Source organism: Balaenoptera acutorostrata, unplaced genomic scaffold (assembly GCF_949987535.1).
Source record: "Balaenoptera acutorostrata unplaced genomic scaffold, mBalAcu1.1 scaffold_61, whole genome shotgun sequence".
Lineage (NCBI taxonomy): Eukaryota > Metazoa > Chordata > Mammalia > Artiodactyla > Balaenopteridae > Balaenoptera > Balaenoptera acutorostrata.
The window spans coordinates 884,474-902,710 of record NW_026646471.1 but is presented as its reverse complement, the minus strand read 5'-3'; the positions used below and the strand labels follow the sequence as shown (position 1 = coordinate 902,710).

The 18,237-nt window shown below is 40.3% G+C and overlaps 1 protein-coding gene across 1 annotated transcript in view; it reads left to right on the top strand.

Moving 5' to 3' along the window:
- The window catches only part of FMN2 (formin 2), a 340,034-nt gene that overhangs the window by 95,464 nt on the left and 226,333 nt on the right, over positions 1-18,237 (top strand). Inside the window, exon 4 of the mRNA XM_057539598.1 lies at positions 2,474-2,529. Coding sequence (XP_057395581.1) covers positions 2,474-2,529 — 56 coding nt within the window. The remainder of the gene's footprint in view (positions 1-2,473; positions 2,530-18,237) is intronic.

Here is an 18,237-nt window from a genome sequence, read left to right as displayed (position 1 = left end):
CAGCGCTTTTTGCGATTTTTCGTGCTTCTCTTTACTCTTTCTCTATCCCTTCCTTCTTTTTTCTCTTTCTTACTTTTATTCTCCCCTGTTTTCTTTCTCCTTGACGTTTATTTTTCTTTCTTTCTTCTCTTGATTATTCTCATTCATTTTCCCCTTGCTTTGTAGTTATTCTATACATTTCTTTCACCTTAACATCTTGACCCTCTAGAACTCCTGTACTACAGCTTATGATTTTGAAGAGAATATTTTGACGTATAAATTTCTCCTAGATGTCATAACACACTGATTCAAGGAAGTAAGTGTAGTGAAAGAGGTGAGGGTGGGAGAATGAACTCAATTCAGGTAGCCATTGAATTAGATAGAGAGAAACTCAAAGTTTAGGTGTAGGTGATCAAAAAATTGTAATATTGATAAGTCTTTCTAGTTCATTGTTCTGGTTTGGTGTACACATTCTTTTTACCATCAGAGCCAGAGGTTTGCTTTTTTGGGCAGGTCACAAGGTCTAGGGCTATAGAGAAAAGCTGGGAAACCCTGTATGCGTCTCTAAGGGAAAAAACTGTTCGTGACCCCCCCAGGAGACCCTGTGGGCTCTTCCTGCACCATCTACATAGAAAGACAGGAAGAGAAAATGTTCTAGTCTGTACAAAGCCCCAGGACCTTGTCTCAAGTCTCTTGTGTTTGGAAGGATTTGGAGGTGACTAAAACCAGCAGAAAACAAAAGCGTTCAAGAGTCTGGATTTGCTTTAATATTAACTGTCCTCACTTTGATGTTAAAGTTCTTTCTTCAAAATTGGCCAACTCTGGTGCTGTGTTCAGAGTAGAAATTTGTCAGTGTAAGAGACAAATCTTTTGATTAACTTAGTGAAATGGAGTATTTGGGAAAAGGCCTGCATTGTTAATATTCTCTTGCCACAGTGACACGTGTTGGTGAGTGATTACGTCATGCTGTTCTCAGTGATTTTGTTCTGAAAAGATGTTCTCTGAGCTCAGGTTCAGGCCTAGTGACGGCCCAGCGCCCACTTTCCTGGGGCTGCTGCTTCCCTTCCATGGTTTCTTCATTCTTTGATCTCTCCTTTCATCCCCTCCCCCAACTACTCAACACATATTTTAAACATCTGCAGTGCGCCGGGCACTGTTGTGGATGCTGGGGACTCATTAAGGAAGAATCTACAAAGTCTTTCTTCACAGCGTCTGACTTAGTCGAGGGGAGAGCGAAGTCGGCAAACAAGTGAATTCTGCAGGCTTTCCTTAGAGAATCCGCGCTGTGGAGAGAGAGAGGGAACTGGGTGCTCCCGGGAGCGGGTGGGGGCGGGGCCACGGGGGTGCTCCAGGGAGCGGGCGGGGGCGGGGGCAGACATTCTTCCCCTGCCCCCGTGGGAGATCCTGTGGCCGGAGCGGGACTGGCGTGTTACGGGGCGGCAGGAAAGCCAGTGTGGCTGGAGCCCTGTGAGCGGGTGTGGAGCCAGAGAGGTAGGGGTGTGGGCAGATGGAAGGAGGTCCGTGGGTCCAGGTGGAGACTGTGCTTTAATCCAAGTGAAATGAGAACTTTCAATGTAGTTTAGCAATATGTTGTACGATTTAAACCATGACTGCCTTTTATTTTTTCTATGCATTGTCACATACATGAACTAAAATGCTGCTGAATAGGGAAGGTCTGAAGTATCCTCCAGAGCGACAGCTGTGTGCTGTCAGGTGTCTGGTCTGCATGCCAGTCGGGGGCAGGGAGCAGCATGAAGGTCAGGAGACAGACTCGTCTTTGTCTCGCCACCAGCCGCTGTGTCGGGGCCTCGGTTCCTCACTGCAGATGCCCAGGATGGGGAAGGGGGGTCGTTCTCAGACTCCCATCCACAGAGCGCTGGGGGTTCCTGGAGGCTCTCTTAGGTTTTTATGTAACTCCCGTGCAAGCTTCACCTAGAAGAAAGTATCCCCTAGCTTAATAAAGAAAAGAAAACATGGTCTTGGTTATCCCTTAGGTTTTCCAGCATGAAGAATTTTCAGTCCCGTAGGTTCTCAAATGACAATTACTCAGTGCCTCTTGGTGAGCACTCATTACCCCTCACTGAAAGTGGAAGGTCAGTTGTCAATAGGTAAGGCATCCAAGATCCCACCCTTCCATACTGGGGAGTTGCCTTCTGTCACTGTACAGACTTAAGTGAATAATACGAACAGTGAATGTCTTGGCAGATACTTCATGGCACAAAGTAGAAACTAGCAATTGAGACAAATAATCATGACTGATGTGTAAAGACAGGCATAGAGATAATCTAATTTAAAAAATACCTAATGACATAAGTATGTCATTTTTTGTGTTACATGTACTCAAAAGCAGTCATGTCCTCATAACACGGAGGTATAACCTGGGTATTTGGGTGCTTATTTTGGCTGAAGGTATATTATAGTTTCATTTTGTGATTGGAGAAATGGGAAAATTTGCTCTTTAACATATTGCCTGTCTTCTTCCTTTTCAACCCAGAGTCTCAATCTGCTGTTTTAGAAACTCCGAAAAAAGGTTCAGATGCTGCTCAGCAGGTAAGAAGATTTAATTAGGATGTCAGATCCCTTTCTCTCTTATTTGCCTCTGCTTTATCTTTCCATCTGCCCAGCCAGCTAGGTGGCCGTGTTTCTCAGCCTGCAGGGGACTCCAGTCAGGTGGGAGGGGGTTTTCTTCCATTCAGACTTTGTGAAGGAAATCAGCCTGGAAGTGGCACTGGGCACAAACTCCTCAGCATCCATGCTGTTCCATGTCCTGCCGGAGAGCTGGGCCCACAAGTGCTGGCTCCAGCAGGAAACAGCGGCTGCTCAGGTGTTGTATAGAGACGGGCCTGGTTGCACTAATAGTCACGTGGATATGATTTTTTATAAGATGTGCCAGGGCTTTTCTAAAACCAAATAATATTCTTAAGTTGCTTTGGTGGATGAAACATTAGTGAGTGCCTGTTTAATTTCCGCAGAAACGTTCTTATTCTGTTACTAAAGAAGACACATTTTATGCCTTTTTTTCTTGCACCAAAATGCACTCCCTGTAAAAATAGGAAACACTTACATGAAATAGTAATTGTGGTTAGCAGTTGCTCTTTTGGATATAAAACCATTTTTAAAATTTATTTATACATTCTCCCAACTCTACCTTTGAAAATAACTTAGTGTTAGAAATGACCACCAAGAAGTGTGTTTTCTGGAGTGGGGTCTGAGTAGAAAATGAGACGGCTGCTTCCCGAGTTCCAGGCCCAGGTCAGTTTCTGGTCAGTTTGTGACAACATACTCAGGCTATCTGGGACATAGTGTTCTTCTCTGTAAAATCAAAGAATCTGATGATTTTTGAGAACTTTCCAAGTATAAAATAACTTCCCTTTTCAAAAGAAGCAGCCCTGCATCATACATGAAAGTTTGCTCCTCCTGGAGGATAAATAAGGATATAAATTGGTTGAGAACTTCGTTTTATAAATTATCTGGTGCTTTTCAGAAATATAGCTATTCTGGTCACTTTCATAAGAGTAAAGATGCTCTTAAGGATAATGTCATAAAACAGGTTTTCCCAGCTTCTTCTTCTTCTTTTTTTTTTTTTTTTTTTAAGAGAAGAGACTTCCATCAGGCTGGGGCACTTGAAGGGCCGTGGTGGACTTAGCTGGTAGTTCATTAACTGTGTCATGATTAGCCAGTAGTGAATACAATGAAGAAAAATAAAAAGAGGTTAAGAGAAATAAAGTGAGAAATAATTAAGAAAAACAGTGCCCTCAAAATATCTTCTCATTATTTTTGCAATACTTTTTTTGGCATGACTAAGTTGTGATCTGGGATAATATGTTAGATCTTTCTAGTTCTTATTTCCAGGGAGTATATTACTGAATTCTCTGTTATATTGATAACGCCAAAGAAAACCTGGACAAAAAGTATTCTATACTATCAACAGTGACCAAACACCAACAACATTGCTTTGTGTATTAAGATTCCAGCTGGAATAATTCAAGGTAGATATTCATCTGTGTAAAATTATAGTGATTTTCTATGTTTCTTGAGCTCTGAACCAATAATAAGTGGAAAACCTGATGAACTGGGTGATTTTAAAACACCTGATGTTACAGCTTGGAAACTCACGGGGGAAATAGATTGATTTAAATTTCACACGTTCTCATTTCCTCGTTGCCAGTGAAGTGTCTAGAAGCTAGAAAATATAATAAATTAATTGGGTGGTAAGATTGTTGGGAAGCAGTTGAAGCCTAGCCCTCAGTAATGACATCATGTACTCTTGGAATCGGTGACTTTTTTTTTTTTTTTAAACATCTTTATTGAAGTATAATTGCTTTACAATGGTGTGTTAGTTTCTGCTTTATAACAAAGTGAATCAGTTATACATATACATATGTTCCCATATCTCTTCCCTCTTGCATCTCTCTCCCTCCCACCCTCCCCATCCCACCCCTCTAGGTGGTCACAAAGCACCGAGCTGATCTCCCTGTGCTATGCAACTGCTTCCCACTAGCTATCTATTTTACATTTGGTAGTGTATATATGTCCATGACACTCTCTCACCCTGTCACATCTCACTCCTCCCCCTCCCCATATCCTCAAGTCCATTCTCTAGTAGGTCTGTGTCTTTATTCCCGTCTTGCCGCTAGGTTCTTCATGACCTTTTTGTTTTTTTTCCTTAGATTCCATATGTATGTGTTAGCATACTGTATTTGTTTTTCTTTTTCTGACTTACTTCACTCTGTATGACAGACTCTAACTCCATCCACCTCATTACAAATACCTCCATTTCATTTCTTTTTATGGCTGAGTAATATTCCATTGTATATATGTGCCACATCTTCTTTATCCATTCATCTGATGATGGAGCTGCAATGATAGAGCTGCAATGAACATTTTGGTACATGACTCTTTTTGAACTATGGTTTTCTCAAGGTATATGCCCAGTAGTGGGATTGCTGGGTCGTATGGTAGTTCTATTTGTAGTTTTTTAAGGAACCTCCATACTGTTCTCCATAGTGGCTGTATCAATTTACATTCCCACCAACAGTGCAAGAGTGTTCCCTTTCCTCCACACCCTCTCCAGCATTTATTGTTTCTAGATTTTTTGATGATGGCCATTCTGACCGGTGTGAGATGATATCTCATTGTAGTTTTGATTTAATCTAATGATTAATGATGTTGAGCATTCTTTCATGTGTCTGTTGGCAATCTGTATATCTTCTTTGGAGAAATGTCTATTTAGGTCTTCTGCCCATTTTTGGATTGGGTTTTTCATTTTTTTGTTATTGAGCTGCATGAGGTGCTTGTAAATCTTGGAGATTAATCCTTTGTCAGTTGCTTCATTTGCAAATATTTTCTCCCATTCTGATGGTTGTCTTTTGGTCTTGTTTATGGTTTCCTTTGCTGTGCAAAAGCGTTTAAGTTTCATTAGGTCCCATTTGTTTATTTGTGTTTTTATTTCCATTTCTCTAGGAGCTGGGTCAAAAAGAATCTTGCTGTGATTTATTTCATAGAGTGTTCTGCCTATGTTTTCCTCTAAGAGTTTGATAGTGTCTGGCCTTACACTTAGGTCTTTAATCCATTTTGAGTTTATTTTTGTGGATGGTGTCAGGGAGTGTTCTAATTTCATACTTTTACATGTATCTGTCCAATTTTCCCAGCACCACTTATTGAAGAGGCTGTCTTTTCTCCACTGTATATGCTTGCCTCCTTTATCAAAGATAAGGTGACCATATGTGTGTGGGTTTATCTCTGGGCTTTCTATCCTGTTCCATTGATCTATATTTCTGTTTTTGTGCCAGTACCAAACTGTCTTGATTACTGTAGCTTTGTAATATAGTCTGAAGTCAGGGAGCCTGATTCCTCCAGCTCCATTTTTCGTTCTCAAGATTGCTTTGGCTATTCGGGGTCTTTTGTGTTTCCATACAAACTGTGAAATTTTTTGTTCTAGTTCTGTGAAAAATGCCAGTGGTAGTTTGATAGGGATTGCATTGAATCTGTAGATTGCTTTGGGTAGTAGAGTCATTTTCACAATGTTGATTCTTCCAATCCAAGAACATGGTATATCTCTCCATCTATTTGTATCATCTTTAATTTCTTTTATCAGTGTCTTATAATTTTCTGCATACAGGTCTTTTGTCTCCTTAGGTAGGTTTATTCCTAGATATTTTATTCTTTTTGTTGCAATGGTAAATGGGAGTGTTTTCTTAATTTCACTTTCAGATTTTTCATCATTAGTGTATAGAAATGCAAGAGATTTCTGTGCATTAATTTTGTATCCTGCTACCTTATGAGATTCATTGATTAGCTCTAGTAGTTTTCTGGGAGAGTCTTTAGGATTCTCTATGTATAGTATCACGTCATCTGTAAACAGTGACAGCTTTACTTCTTCTTTTCCGATTTGGATTCCTTTTATTTCTTTTTCTTCTCTGATTGCTGTGGTTAACACTTCCAAAACTATGTTGAATAATAGTGGTGAGAGTGGGCAACCTTGTCTTGCTCCTGATCTTAGTGGAAATGGTTTCAGTTTTTCACCATTGAGGACAATGTTGGCTGTGGGTTTGTCATATATGGCCTTTATTATGTTGAGGAAAGTTCCCTCTATGACTACTTTCTGGAGGGCTTTTATCATAAATGGGTGTTGAATTATGTCGAAAGCTTTCTCTGCATCTATTGAAATGATCATATGGTTTTTCTCCTTCAATTTGTTAATATGGTGTATCACGTTGATTGATTTGTGTATATTGAAGAATCCTTGCATTCCTGGAATAAACCCCACTTGATCATGGTGTATAATCCTTTTAATGTGCTGTTGGATTCTGTTTGCTAGTATTTTGTTGAGAATTTTTGCATCTATGTTCATCAGTGATATTGGCCTGTAGTTTTCTTTCTTTGTGACATCTTTGTCTGGTTTTGGTATCAGGGTGATGGTGGCCTCGTAGAATGAGTTTGCGGGTGTTCCTTCCTCTGCAATATTTTGGAAGAGTTTGAGAAGGATAAGTGTTAGCTTTTCTCTAAATGTTTGATAGAATTCACCTGTGAAGCCATCTGGTCCTGGGCTTTTGTTTGTTGGAAGGTTTTTAATCACAATCGGTGACTCTTTATCATAAGTTTACTTAGGGACTCATTCGTTTCTGAGATGATGTATGTCTCTTTCATGAGAGCCTAAAGTAACCACCTTAAAAGGGATTCAGGAAACTAGAATTAATTACCTATGTACAGTGCACCTGTTCTTTTACTGCATTATCTTATGTGATTCTTATAATAACCCTTTAAAGTAACTATTATAATGTATATTTAACTGATAAGAAAATGATGTTTATAGGAGTGAACTTGCTTCAGATCAAAAATTGATAAAGGGTGAGAGCCATGGTATGAACATAGGTCTGTTTGACTTTACACCTCCTGTTCTCTCCACTATGACAAAAATTAGACTTTTGCGCGTGTAATCAAACTGCAGCTGTTTAATACCATCTCATGCCAAAATCATCAAATGGATGAGGTGAGAAGTTTATTTTAAGTTATTCTATTGTATTTATACCATTTAAAAGAGACTGATATCAAGATATGATTTAGAGGCATAGATTGAAGATGATTAGATCACAGACAAATGTTTAACTTTGTGCTAAGTTGTGTCGATATTACTAACGTTAGTGCTTCACTACTCTTTAAAAAAACCCGTACAGTTCTGTTTTGTACATAGAGCGCCTTGCTTCTTAGTTACTAGAGGGCAGTCTGTCTGTCTGTGAGCGGCCACTGCAGAAGAAGTGGGGCGCTTCTGGCGGGTTTGCTGTGTGACTGATGAAAGCGATGCGCGCAGAGAGTGGGGTCCTCCGCAGAGGTGAAGTGCATCCTGTACTCTCGGTTTTCTTTAGGTGTGCGTCCAGGCACCTGTTCTCTCCATCCAAACGCACTGGAATTTATGGAATTGGTTTTGTCTTTTGCTCTCTCCCTGTAATTAATAATTCCGAGAGCTTCATATCCCTAGACAAAACACATGATTCCTAAACCTTTTTCTCAGCTGGAAGGAGTGGAAGGTGCGGGGATCCTCTGCGTCTGTGGAGGGAGACGTGCGGCCACCCCTGAGCATTGTCATCCATGGTCTCGTGGGATCAGGAAGTTGTAAAACAAAACTGCTTTCTTTAGACCTCACTTACTGATTAATTTCAAATAATATGCTCTGAAATCTGCTCTATCTCAAGAGTTATTTCATAAAACGAAACAGGACTGTTCTCAATTCTGTTTTTTATTCTTTGGCATTTGAAATACTATTTAAACTGTAAATCCTTTTGCATTCTACAATATATAAATAGCCAAATATCAATTACATTCTCTAGAAACATTTACTCCTATGCTAAAGATTAATATATGGTAGTTAAACTGGTTACCACCCAGTTTTAAACTTATTTTTAAATTATATAAATAATTTTAAATTAATAATAATTAATGATTTTGAAATTATATATAAAATGTGTGCTTCGAAGTATTTTCCTAAAACTCTCAACATCTTTCTGATGTAAATGGACTAGTTGAAAGGCAAATAGAGTAGAATTTGATCTTTGAAAACGCTAGCTTTGGGTAGGAATTGGTACATCAAAGCAATTGAAAGTTGGGTCTTCCTACACATTATGGTATGGATTAATTGAGAACAGCCACGTCTATTACAAAGTGTTGGATAATGAAAATAAATTAACCAAGATCAACACTCTCTTACCACATATGTTGTATGCAACTAAATTCTCAAAGGTCAGAAAAATGTGTATGATTTGAGGTGAGTGGCAAAATCCTATCTAAGTCCAGTTTTAACCTCCTTCGAAAATGGCTTAATTCTCTTCCCCCAGGATCCTGCTCTGATCAGTCCTCCCCAGTCCTCTCAGTGCCTAATTGGGTTATAAACTTAATTGAGGAATTGAGTATTCTTTTCTATTGGTCCTCCTTTTAGAGTATCTTTTCTAATGCACTTTATACAATGACCACTCACTACAGTTTATTCTTAGTTTCAGAAACATGTTTATTTAGGAGCGAATCAAGGAATATGTATGAACGAGGTGGGGTGGCCTGGTTGATGGCACTTGAGGGTTACTCACCTGTGTCTTGGCAGAGGCAAGTTCAGAGAGTAAAACAGAATTGGTCAGATCAAAAGAAAGGTGTGGGGAACGTAGTTCTGAAGGAATAGTGATGGAGACACAGAAACAAGCCACTTGAATTGCATGAGAATGGGTTAGACATATCAAAGGTTGGGGGACAAACGTATGTTCCTTCTGAACTCTGAGGCAAAAAGTGATATGAACTCACATGTTAATTATAAACCCAGCACACAACAATTTCCAAGATGAGTGAACAACTAAAATATAGACCAGAGAGAGGCAGCTTCAAGACGGCAGAGGAGTGAGACATGGAGATTGCCTTCCTCCCCACAAATACACCAGAAATACATCTACGTGTAGAACAACTCCTACAGAACACCTACTGAATGCTAGCAGAAGACCGCAGACCTCCCAAAAGGCAAGGAACTCCCCACTTACCTGGGTAGGGCAAAAGAAAAAGGAAAAACAGAGACAAAAGAATGGGGATGGGACCTGCACCAGTGGGAGGGAGCTGTGAAGTAGGAAAAGTTTCCACACACTAGGAAGCCCCTTCACTGGCAGAGATGGGTGGGGTGGCTGGAGGGGAAGCTTCAGAGCCACAGAGGAGAGCACAGCAACAGGGGTGCAGAGGGCAAAGCAGAGAGATTCCTGCACAGAGGATTGGTGCCAACCAGCACTCACCAGCTTGAGAGGCTTGTCTGCTCACCTGCCTGGCCACGTGGGGCCTGGGAGCGGAGGCTCTGGCTTCGGAGGTAAGATCCCAGGGAGAGGACTGGGGTTGGCTGTGTGAACACAGCCTGAAGGGGGCTAGTACACCACAGCCAGCTGGGAGGGAGTCCAGGAAAAAGTTGAGACTTGCCTAAGAGGCAAGAGACCATTGTTTCAGGGTGCACGAGGAGAGGGGATTCAGAGCACGGCCTAAACAAGCTCCAGAGATGGGTGTGAGCCACAGCTATCAGTGCGGACACGAGAGATGAGCATGAGACACTAAGGCTGCTGCTGCAGCCACCAAGGAGCCTGTGTGCAAGCACAGGTCACTATCCACACCTCCCTTCCCAGGAGCCTGTGCAGTCCACCACTGCCAGGGTCCCGTGATCCAGGGACAACTTCCCCAGGAGAACACATGGCATGCCTCAGGCTGGTGCAATGTTACACTGACCTCTGCCGCCGCAGGCTCGCCCCACATTCTGTACCTCTTCCTCTCCCCAGCCTGAGTGAGCCAGAGCTCCCTAATCAGCTGCTAGTTTAACCTCGTCCTGTCTGAGTGAAGAAAAGATGCCCTCAGGTGACCTACAGGCAGAGATGGGGCCAAATCCAAAGCTGAACCCCAGGAGCTGTGTGAACAAAGAATAGAAAGGGAAATATCTCCCAGCAGCCTCAGGAGCAGTGGATTAAATATCCACAATTAACTTGATGTACCCTGCATCTGTGTAATACCTGAATAGACAACAAATTATGCCAAAATTGAGGTGGTGGACTTCGGGAGCAAGGCTATATATATATTTTTTTTCCTTTTTCTTTTTTTGAGAGTGTGTATGTATATGATTCTTTGTGTGATTTTGTATGTATAGCTTTGCTTTTACCATTTGTCTAGGGTTCTGTGTGTCTTTTTTTTTTTTTTTTTTAGTATAGTGTTTAGCACTTGTTATCATTGGTGGATTTGTTTTTTGGTTTAGTTGCTCTCTTCTTTCTTTTTTTCTTTTTTATTACGTTTTAATTTTTTAATAATTATTTTTTATTTTAATAACTTTATTTATTTATTTATTTTCTTTCTTTCTTATTGTCTCCATTTTCTTCTGTGCTGTGTGGCTGAAAGGGTCTTGGTGCTCTGGCCGGGTATCAGGCCTGTGCCTCTGAAGTGGGAGAGCCGAGTTCAGGACATTGGTCCACCACAGTCCTCCTGGCTCCACGTAATATCGAAAGACGAAAGCTCTCCCAGAGATCTCCATCTCAATGCTAAGACCCAGCTCCACTCAATGACCAGCAAGCTACAGTGTTGGACACCCTATGCCAAACAACTAGCAAGACAGGAACACAACCCCACCCATGAGCGGAGAGGCTGCCTGAAATCATAATAAGTTCACAGACACCCTAAAACACACCACCAGATGTGGTCCTGCCCACCAGAAAGACAAGATCCAGCCTCATCCTCCAGAACACAGGCATTAGTCCCCTCCACCAGGAAGCCTACACAACCCACTGAACCAACCTTAGCCACTGAGGACAGACACCAAAAACAATGGGAACTACGAACTGCAGCCTGCAAAAAGGAGACCCCAAACACAGTAAGTTAAGCAAAATGAGAAGACAAAGAAACACACAGCAGATGAAGGAGTAAGGTAAAAACCCACCAGACCAAACAAATGAAGAGGAAATAGGCAGTCTACCTGAAAAAGAATTCAGAGTAATGATAGTAAAGATGATCCAAAATCTTAGAAATAGAATGGAAAAAATACAAGAAACGTTTAACAAAGACCCAGAGAACCAAAGAGCAAGCAAACAATGATGAACAACACAATAAATGAAATTAAATATTCTCTAGAAGAAATCAATACCAGAATGACTGAGGCAGAAGAACGGATAAGTGACCTGGAAGATAATATAGTGGAAATAACCACTGCAGAGCAGAATAAAGAAAAAAGAATGAAAAGAATTGACAACAGTCTCAGATACCTCTGGGACAATATTAAACGCACCAACATTCGAATTATAGTGGTCCCAGAAGAAGAAGAGAAAAAGAAAGGGACTGAGAAAATGTTTGAAGAGATTATAGTGGAAAACTTCCCTAATATAGGAAAGGAAATAGTTAATCAAGTCCAGGAAGCACAGAGAGTCCCATACAAGATAAATCCAGGGAGACACATGCCAAGACACATATTAATCGAACTATCAAAAAATAAATACAAAGAAAAAATATTAAAAGCAGCAAGGGAGTAACAACAAATAACATACAAGGGAATCCCCATAAGGTTAACAGCTGATCTTTCAGTAGAAACTCTGCAAGCCAGAAGGGAGTGGCAGGATATATTTAAAGTGGTGAAAGGGAAAAACCTACAACCAAGATTACTCTGCCCAGCAAGGATCTCATTCAGATTTGACAGAGAAAATAAAACCTTTACAGACAAGCAAAAGCTAAGAGAATTCAGCACCACCAAACCAGCTTTGCAACAAATGCTAAAGGAACTTCTCTAGCAGGAAACACGAGAGAAGGAAAAGACCTACAATAGCAAACCCAAAACAATTAAGAAAATGGTAATAGGAACACACATATCGATAACTGCCTTAAATGTAAATGGATTGAATGTTCCAGCCAAAAGACATAGACTGGCTGAATGGAGAGAAAAACAAGACCCGTATATTTGCTGTCTACAAGAGACCCACTTCAGACCTAGGGACACATACAGACTGAAAGTGAGGTGATGGAAAAAGATATTCCATGCAAATGAAAATCAAAAGAAAGCTGGAGTAGCAATTCTCATATCAGACAAAATAGACTTAAAATAAAGACTATTACAACAAACAAAAAAGGACACTACATAATGATCAAGGGATCAATCCAAGAAGAAGATATAACAATTGTAAATATTTATGCACCTAACATAGGAGCACCTCAATACATAAGGCAAATGCTAACAGCCATAAAGGGGGAAATTGGCAGTAACACAATTATAGTAGGCGACTTTAACATCCCACTTTCACCAATGGACAGATCATCCAAGGTGAAAATAAATAAGGAAACACAAGCTTTAAATGATACATTAAACAAGATGGACTTAATTGATATTTATAGGACATTCCATCCAAAAACAACAGAATACACTTTCTTCTCAAGTGCTCATGGAACACTCTCCAGGCTAGATCATATCTTGGGTCACAAGTCAAGCCTTGGTAAGTTTTAAAAAATTGAAATCGTATCAAGTATCTTTTCCCACCACAACGCTATGAGACTAGATATCAGTTACAGGAAAAATCTGTAAAAAATATAAACACATGGAGGCTAAACAATACACTACTTAATAACCAAGAGATCGCTGAAGAAGTCAAAGAGGAAATCAAGAAATACCTAGAAACAAATGACAGTGAAAACACGATGGCCAAAACCTATGGGATGCAGCAAAAGCCGTTCTAAGAGGGAAATTTATAACAATACAATCCTACCTCAAGAAACAAGAAACATCTCAAATAAAGAACATAACCTTATACCCAAAGCAATTAGAGAATGAAGAACAAAAAAACCCCAAAGTTAGCAGAAGGAAACAAATCATAAAGATCAGATCAGAAATAAATGAAAAAGAAAGGAAGGAAACAATAGCAAAGATCAATAAAACTAAAAGCTGGTTCTTTAAGAAAATAAACAAAATTGATAAACCGTTAGCCAGACTCATGAAGCAAAAAAGAGAGAAGACTCAAATGAATAGAATTAGAAATGAAAAAGGAGAAATAACAACTGACACTGCAGAAATACAAAAGATCATGAGAGATTACTACAAGCAACTATATGCCAATAAAATGGACAACCTGGAACAAATGGACAAATTCCTGGAAAAGCACAACCTTCCAAGATGAAACCAGGAAGAAATAGAAAATATAAACAGACCAATCACAAGCACTGAAATTGAGACTGTGATTCAGAATTTTCCAACAAACAAAAGCCCAGGACCAGATGGCTTCACAGGCGAATTCTATCAAACATCTAGAGAAGAGTTAACACCTATCCTTCTCAAATTCTTCCAAAATATAGCAGAGGGAGGAACACTCTCAAACTCATTCTACAAGGCCACCATAACCCTGATACCAAAACCAGACAAAGATGTCACAAAGAAAGAAAACTAAAGACCAATGTCACTGATGAACAGAGATGGAAATATTCTCAACAAAATACTAGCAAAGAGAAAACGATCATACACCATGATGAAGTGGGGTTTATCCCAAGAATGCAAGGATTGTTCAATATACACAAATCAATCAATGTGATACACCATATTAACAAATTGAAGGAGAAAAACCATATGATCATCTCAATAGATGCAGAAAAAGCTTTTGACAAAATTCAACACCCATTTATGATAAAAACCCTCCAGAAAGTAGGCATAGAGGGAAATTACCTCAACATAATAAAGACCATATATGACAAAACCACAGCCAACATCATTCTCAGTGGTGAAAAACTGAAACCATTTCCTCTAAGATCAAGAACAAGACAAGGCTGTCCACTCTCACCACTATTATTCAACATAGTTTTGGAAGTTTTAGCCACAGCAATCAGAGAAAAAAAAGAAATAAAAGGAATACAAATTGGAAAAGAAGAAGTAAAGCTGTCACTGTTTGCAGATGACATGATACTATACATAGAGAATGCTAAAGATGCTACCAGAAAACTACTAGAGCTAATCAATGAATCTGGTAAAGTAGCAGGATACAAAATTAATGCACAGAAATCTTTTGCATTCCTATACACTAATGATGAAAAATCTGAAAGAAATTAAGGAAGCACTCCCATTTACCATTGCAACAAAAAGAATAAAATACCTAGGAATAAACCCACCTAAGGAGACAAAAGACCTGTATGCAGAAAAGTATAAGACACTGATGAAAGAAATTAAAGATGATACAAACGGATGGAGAGATATACCATGTTCTTGGATTGGAAGAATCAACATTGTGAAAATGACTCTACTACCAAAAGTAATCTACAGATTCAATGCAATCCCTATCAAACTACTACTGGCATTTTTCACAGAACTGGAACTAAAACATTTCACTATGTATGGAAACACAAAAGACCCCGAATAGCCAAAGCAATCTTGAGAAAGAAAAACGGAGCTGGAGGAATCAGACTCCCAGACTTCAGACTATACTACAAAGCTACAGTAATCAAGACTGTATGGTACTGGCACAAAAACAGAAACATAGATCAATGGAACAGGTTGGAAAGCCGAGAGATTAACCCACTCTCATATGGTCTCCTTATTTTTGATAAAAGAGGCAAGAATATACAATGGAGAAAAGACAGCCTCTTCAATAACTGGTGCTGGGAAAACTGGACAGCTACATGTAAAAGAATGAAATTAGAACACTCCCTAACACCATACACAAAAATAAACTCAAAATGGATTAAAGAGCTAAATGTAAGGCCAGACACTATAAAACTCTTAGGGGAAAACATAGGCAGAACACTCTATGACATAAATCACAGCAAGATCCTTTTTGACCCACCTCCTAGAGAAATGGAAATAAAAACAAAAATTAAACAAATGGGATCTAATGAAATTTAAAAGCTTTTGCACAGCAAAGGAAACTGTAAATAATATGAAAAGACAACCCTTAGAATGCGAGAAAATATTTGCAAATGAATCAACTGACAAAGGGTTAATCTCCAAAATTTACAAGCATCTCATGCAGCTCAATATCAAAAAAACAAACAGCCCAATTCAAAAATTGGCAGAAGACCTAAACAGACATTTCTCCAAAGAAGATATATAGATTGCCAACAAACACATGAAAGAATGCTCAACATCATTAATCATTAGGAAATGCAAATCAAAACTACAATGAAATATCATCTCACACCGGTCAGAATGGCCTTCATCAAAAAATCTACAAACAATAAATGCTGGAGAGGTTGTGGAGAAAAGAGAACACTCTTGCACTGTTAGTGGGTATGTAAATTGATACAGCCACTATGGAGAACAGTATGGAGGTTCCTTAAAAACCTAAAAATAGAACTACCATACGACCCAGCAATCCCACTACTGGGCATATACCCTGAGAAAACCATAATTCAAAGAGTCATGTACCACAATGTTCATTGCAGCTCTATTTACAATAGCCAGGACATGGAAGCAACCTAAGTGTCCATTGAGAGATGAATGGATAAAGAAGATGTGGCACATATATACAATGGAATATTACTCAACCATAAAAAGAAAGGAAATTGAGTTATTTGTTGTGAGGTGGTTGTACCTAGAGACTGTCATACAGAGTGAAGTAAGTCAGAAAGAGAAAAATAAATACTGTATGCTAACACATATATATGGAATCTAAAAAAAAAAAAATGGTTCTGAAGAACCTAGGGGCAGGACAGGCATAAAGATGCAGATGTAGAGAATGGACTTGACATGGGGAGGCGGAAGGGTAAACTGGGACGAAATGAGAGAGTGGCATGGACTTATATATACTACCAAATGTAAAATAGATAGCTAGTGGGAAGCAGCCGCATAGCACAGGGAGATCAGCTCGGTGCTTTGTGACCACCTAGAGGGATGGGATAGGGATGGTGAGAGGGAGACGCAAGAGGGAGGAGATACAGGGGTATGTGTATATGTATAGCTGATTCACTTTGTTATAAAGCAGAAATTAACACACCACTGTGGAGCAATTATACTCCAATAAAGATGTTAAAAAAGAAAAAAGAAGGAAGGGACTAAATCTCTGTGTTTACTTTTTCATACCCATGCCTAGCTTAATATGTGTAGAAGGAATAAATAACAATGCCTGTTCACTTAAAAACTATATATATATATATATAGACCAGAGTAAGAAAATGAAGGATTAAAGGGGAGGCCGAAAGACGTGGTCGCAGTCCAAAATTACGGTTTAGTCTTCCTTGAAGTTTGCCTCAGACTCTGAACGTTCTTAGGTGCCATGGTAAACACTTTGGCACAGTTAAAGGGACGTAGTCGGAAGCGGCAAGACACAGTGAAACGCCTGTGGAGGCACCGACTTGGAAAATGGTGATATTTTAGCAAGGTGTTCACCATGATGCATTACGGGGAAGACAGGGTTTTTCTGGAAAATATATATATATATTTTTTTCAAATTTTTATTTATTTATTTATTTATTTATGGCTGGGCTGGGCCTTCGTTTCTGTGTGAGGGCTTTCTCCAGTCGCGGCAAGTGGGGGCCACTCTTCATCGCGGTGCGCTGGCCTCTCACCGCCGCGGCCCCTCCCGTTGCAGAGCACAGGCTCCAGACGCGCAGGCTCAGCAATTGTGGCTCATGGGCCTAGGCGCTCCGTGGCATGTGGGATCTTCCCAGACCAGGGCTCGAACCCGTGTCCCCTGCACTGGCAGGCAGACTCTCAACTACTGCGCCATCAGGGAAGCCCCCTGGAAAATACATTTTCATTTTATGGAAACTCCACCTAGCTGGGAGGACAAAAATTAGACATTTTAATTTTAGAAATAAAGAAAAAATAGAAATTGGTTTGTCAGTTTTAAGAGTGAAAAACAGTAGGCATCTGGAAAACAGTTACAGATTGCGGTGAGAATGTCAGAAAAGCATTAGAGGTCACACAGTGTTTTTGCTTTTCTCTGGGGCAGTAGGACTTGCAGGTGAAATGAAGTTGTGTCTTTGTTCTACTGAGCTTTAGCGGGTGTAAAATCCCGTTGTGCTGGGCAACATGGTTGATGACCTGTGGAGAAGGGCAAACAGTTCAAGCAGCTGCTCTAAAGCAGCGTTACCCAACCTTTTTGGCACCAGGGACTGGTTTCGTGGAATACAGTTTTTCCTCGGGTGGGGTGGTGGTGTTTAGGCAGTAATGTGAGTGATGGGGAGTGATGGGGAGCAGCAGATGAAGCTTTGCTCGCTCTCCCACCACTCACCTCCTGCTGTGTGACCTGGTTCCTAACAGACCGCAGACCGGTACTGGTCCACAGCCTGGGGGTTGGGGACACCTGCTCTAAAGGGATAGCTGAGCTGATAAAAGTTCATAGCTTATAAAGAATGCTTCTTGGACGTGTGCTGACATGATGTGTGCAAGGTAGTTGTAGGTTTTGAAGGAAATACAAAGAATTGTACAGTCTTGGGCCCGTCTGTGTATGTGAAATGATCTGCAAGCTGTAATGTGATTCGGCCAAGGTATTTACTGTATGTTGTATTACAGAATTTAAAAAATGGGAACATTGTTGAGAACTGTAATTAAGGACAGCTTCTTAGGAAAGGGGAAATTTAGAGCAAGTCCTCAAAGTGATCATTTTTGGACAGAGGAAGGGAGGAGAGAGAGCATTTCAGATGGAGGAGAGATTGAGGATCCAGATGTAGAATGAGCATGCATTGTGGTGGGAGGATATGGCAGGCGTGGGAGCCCTGGTGACGTGAGGGGTCACACCCCACATCCCTCCAGGCTCGCCGCAGCCCTGTTGGGTCCCCGCAGTGGTCTCCCAGCAGGTCTGGTCACTC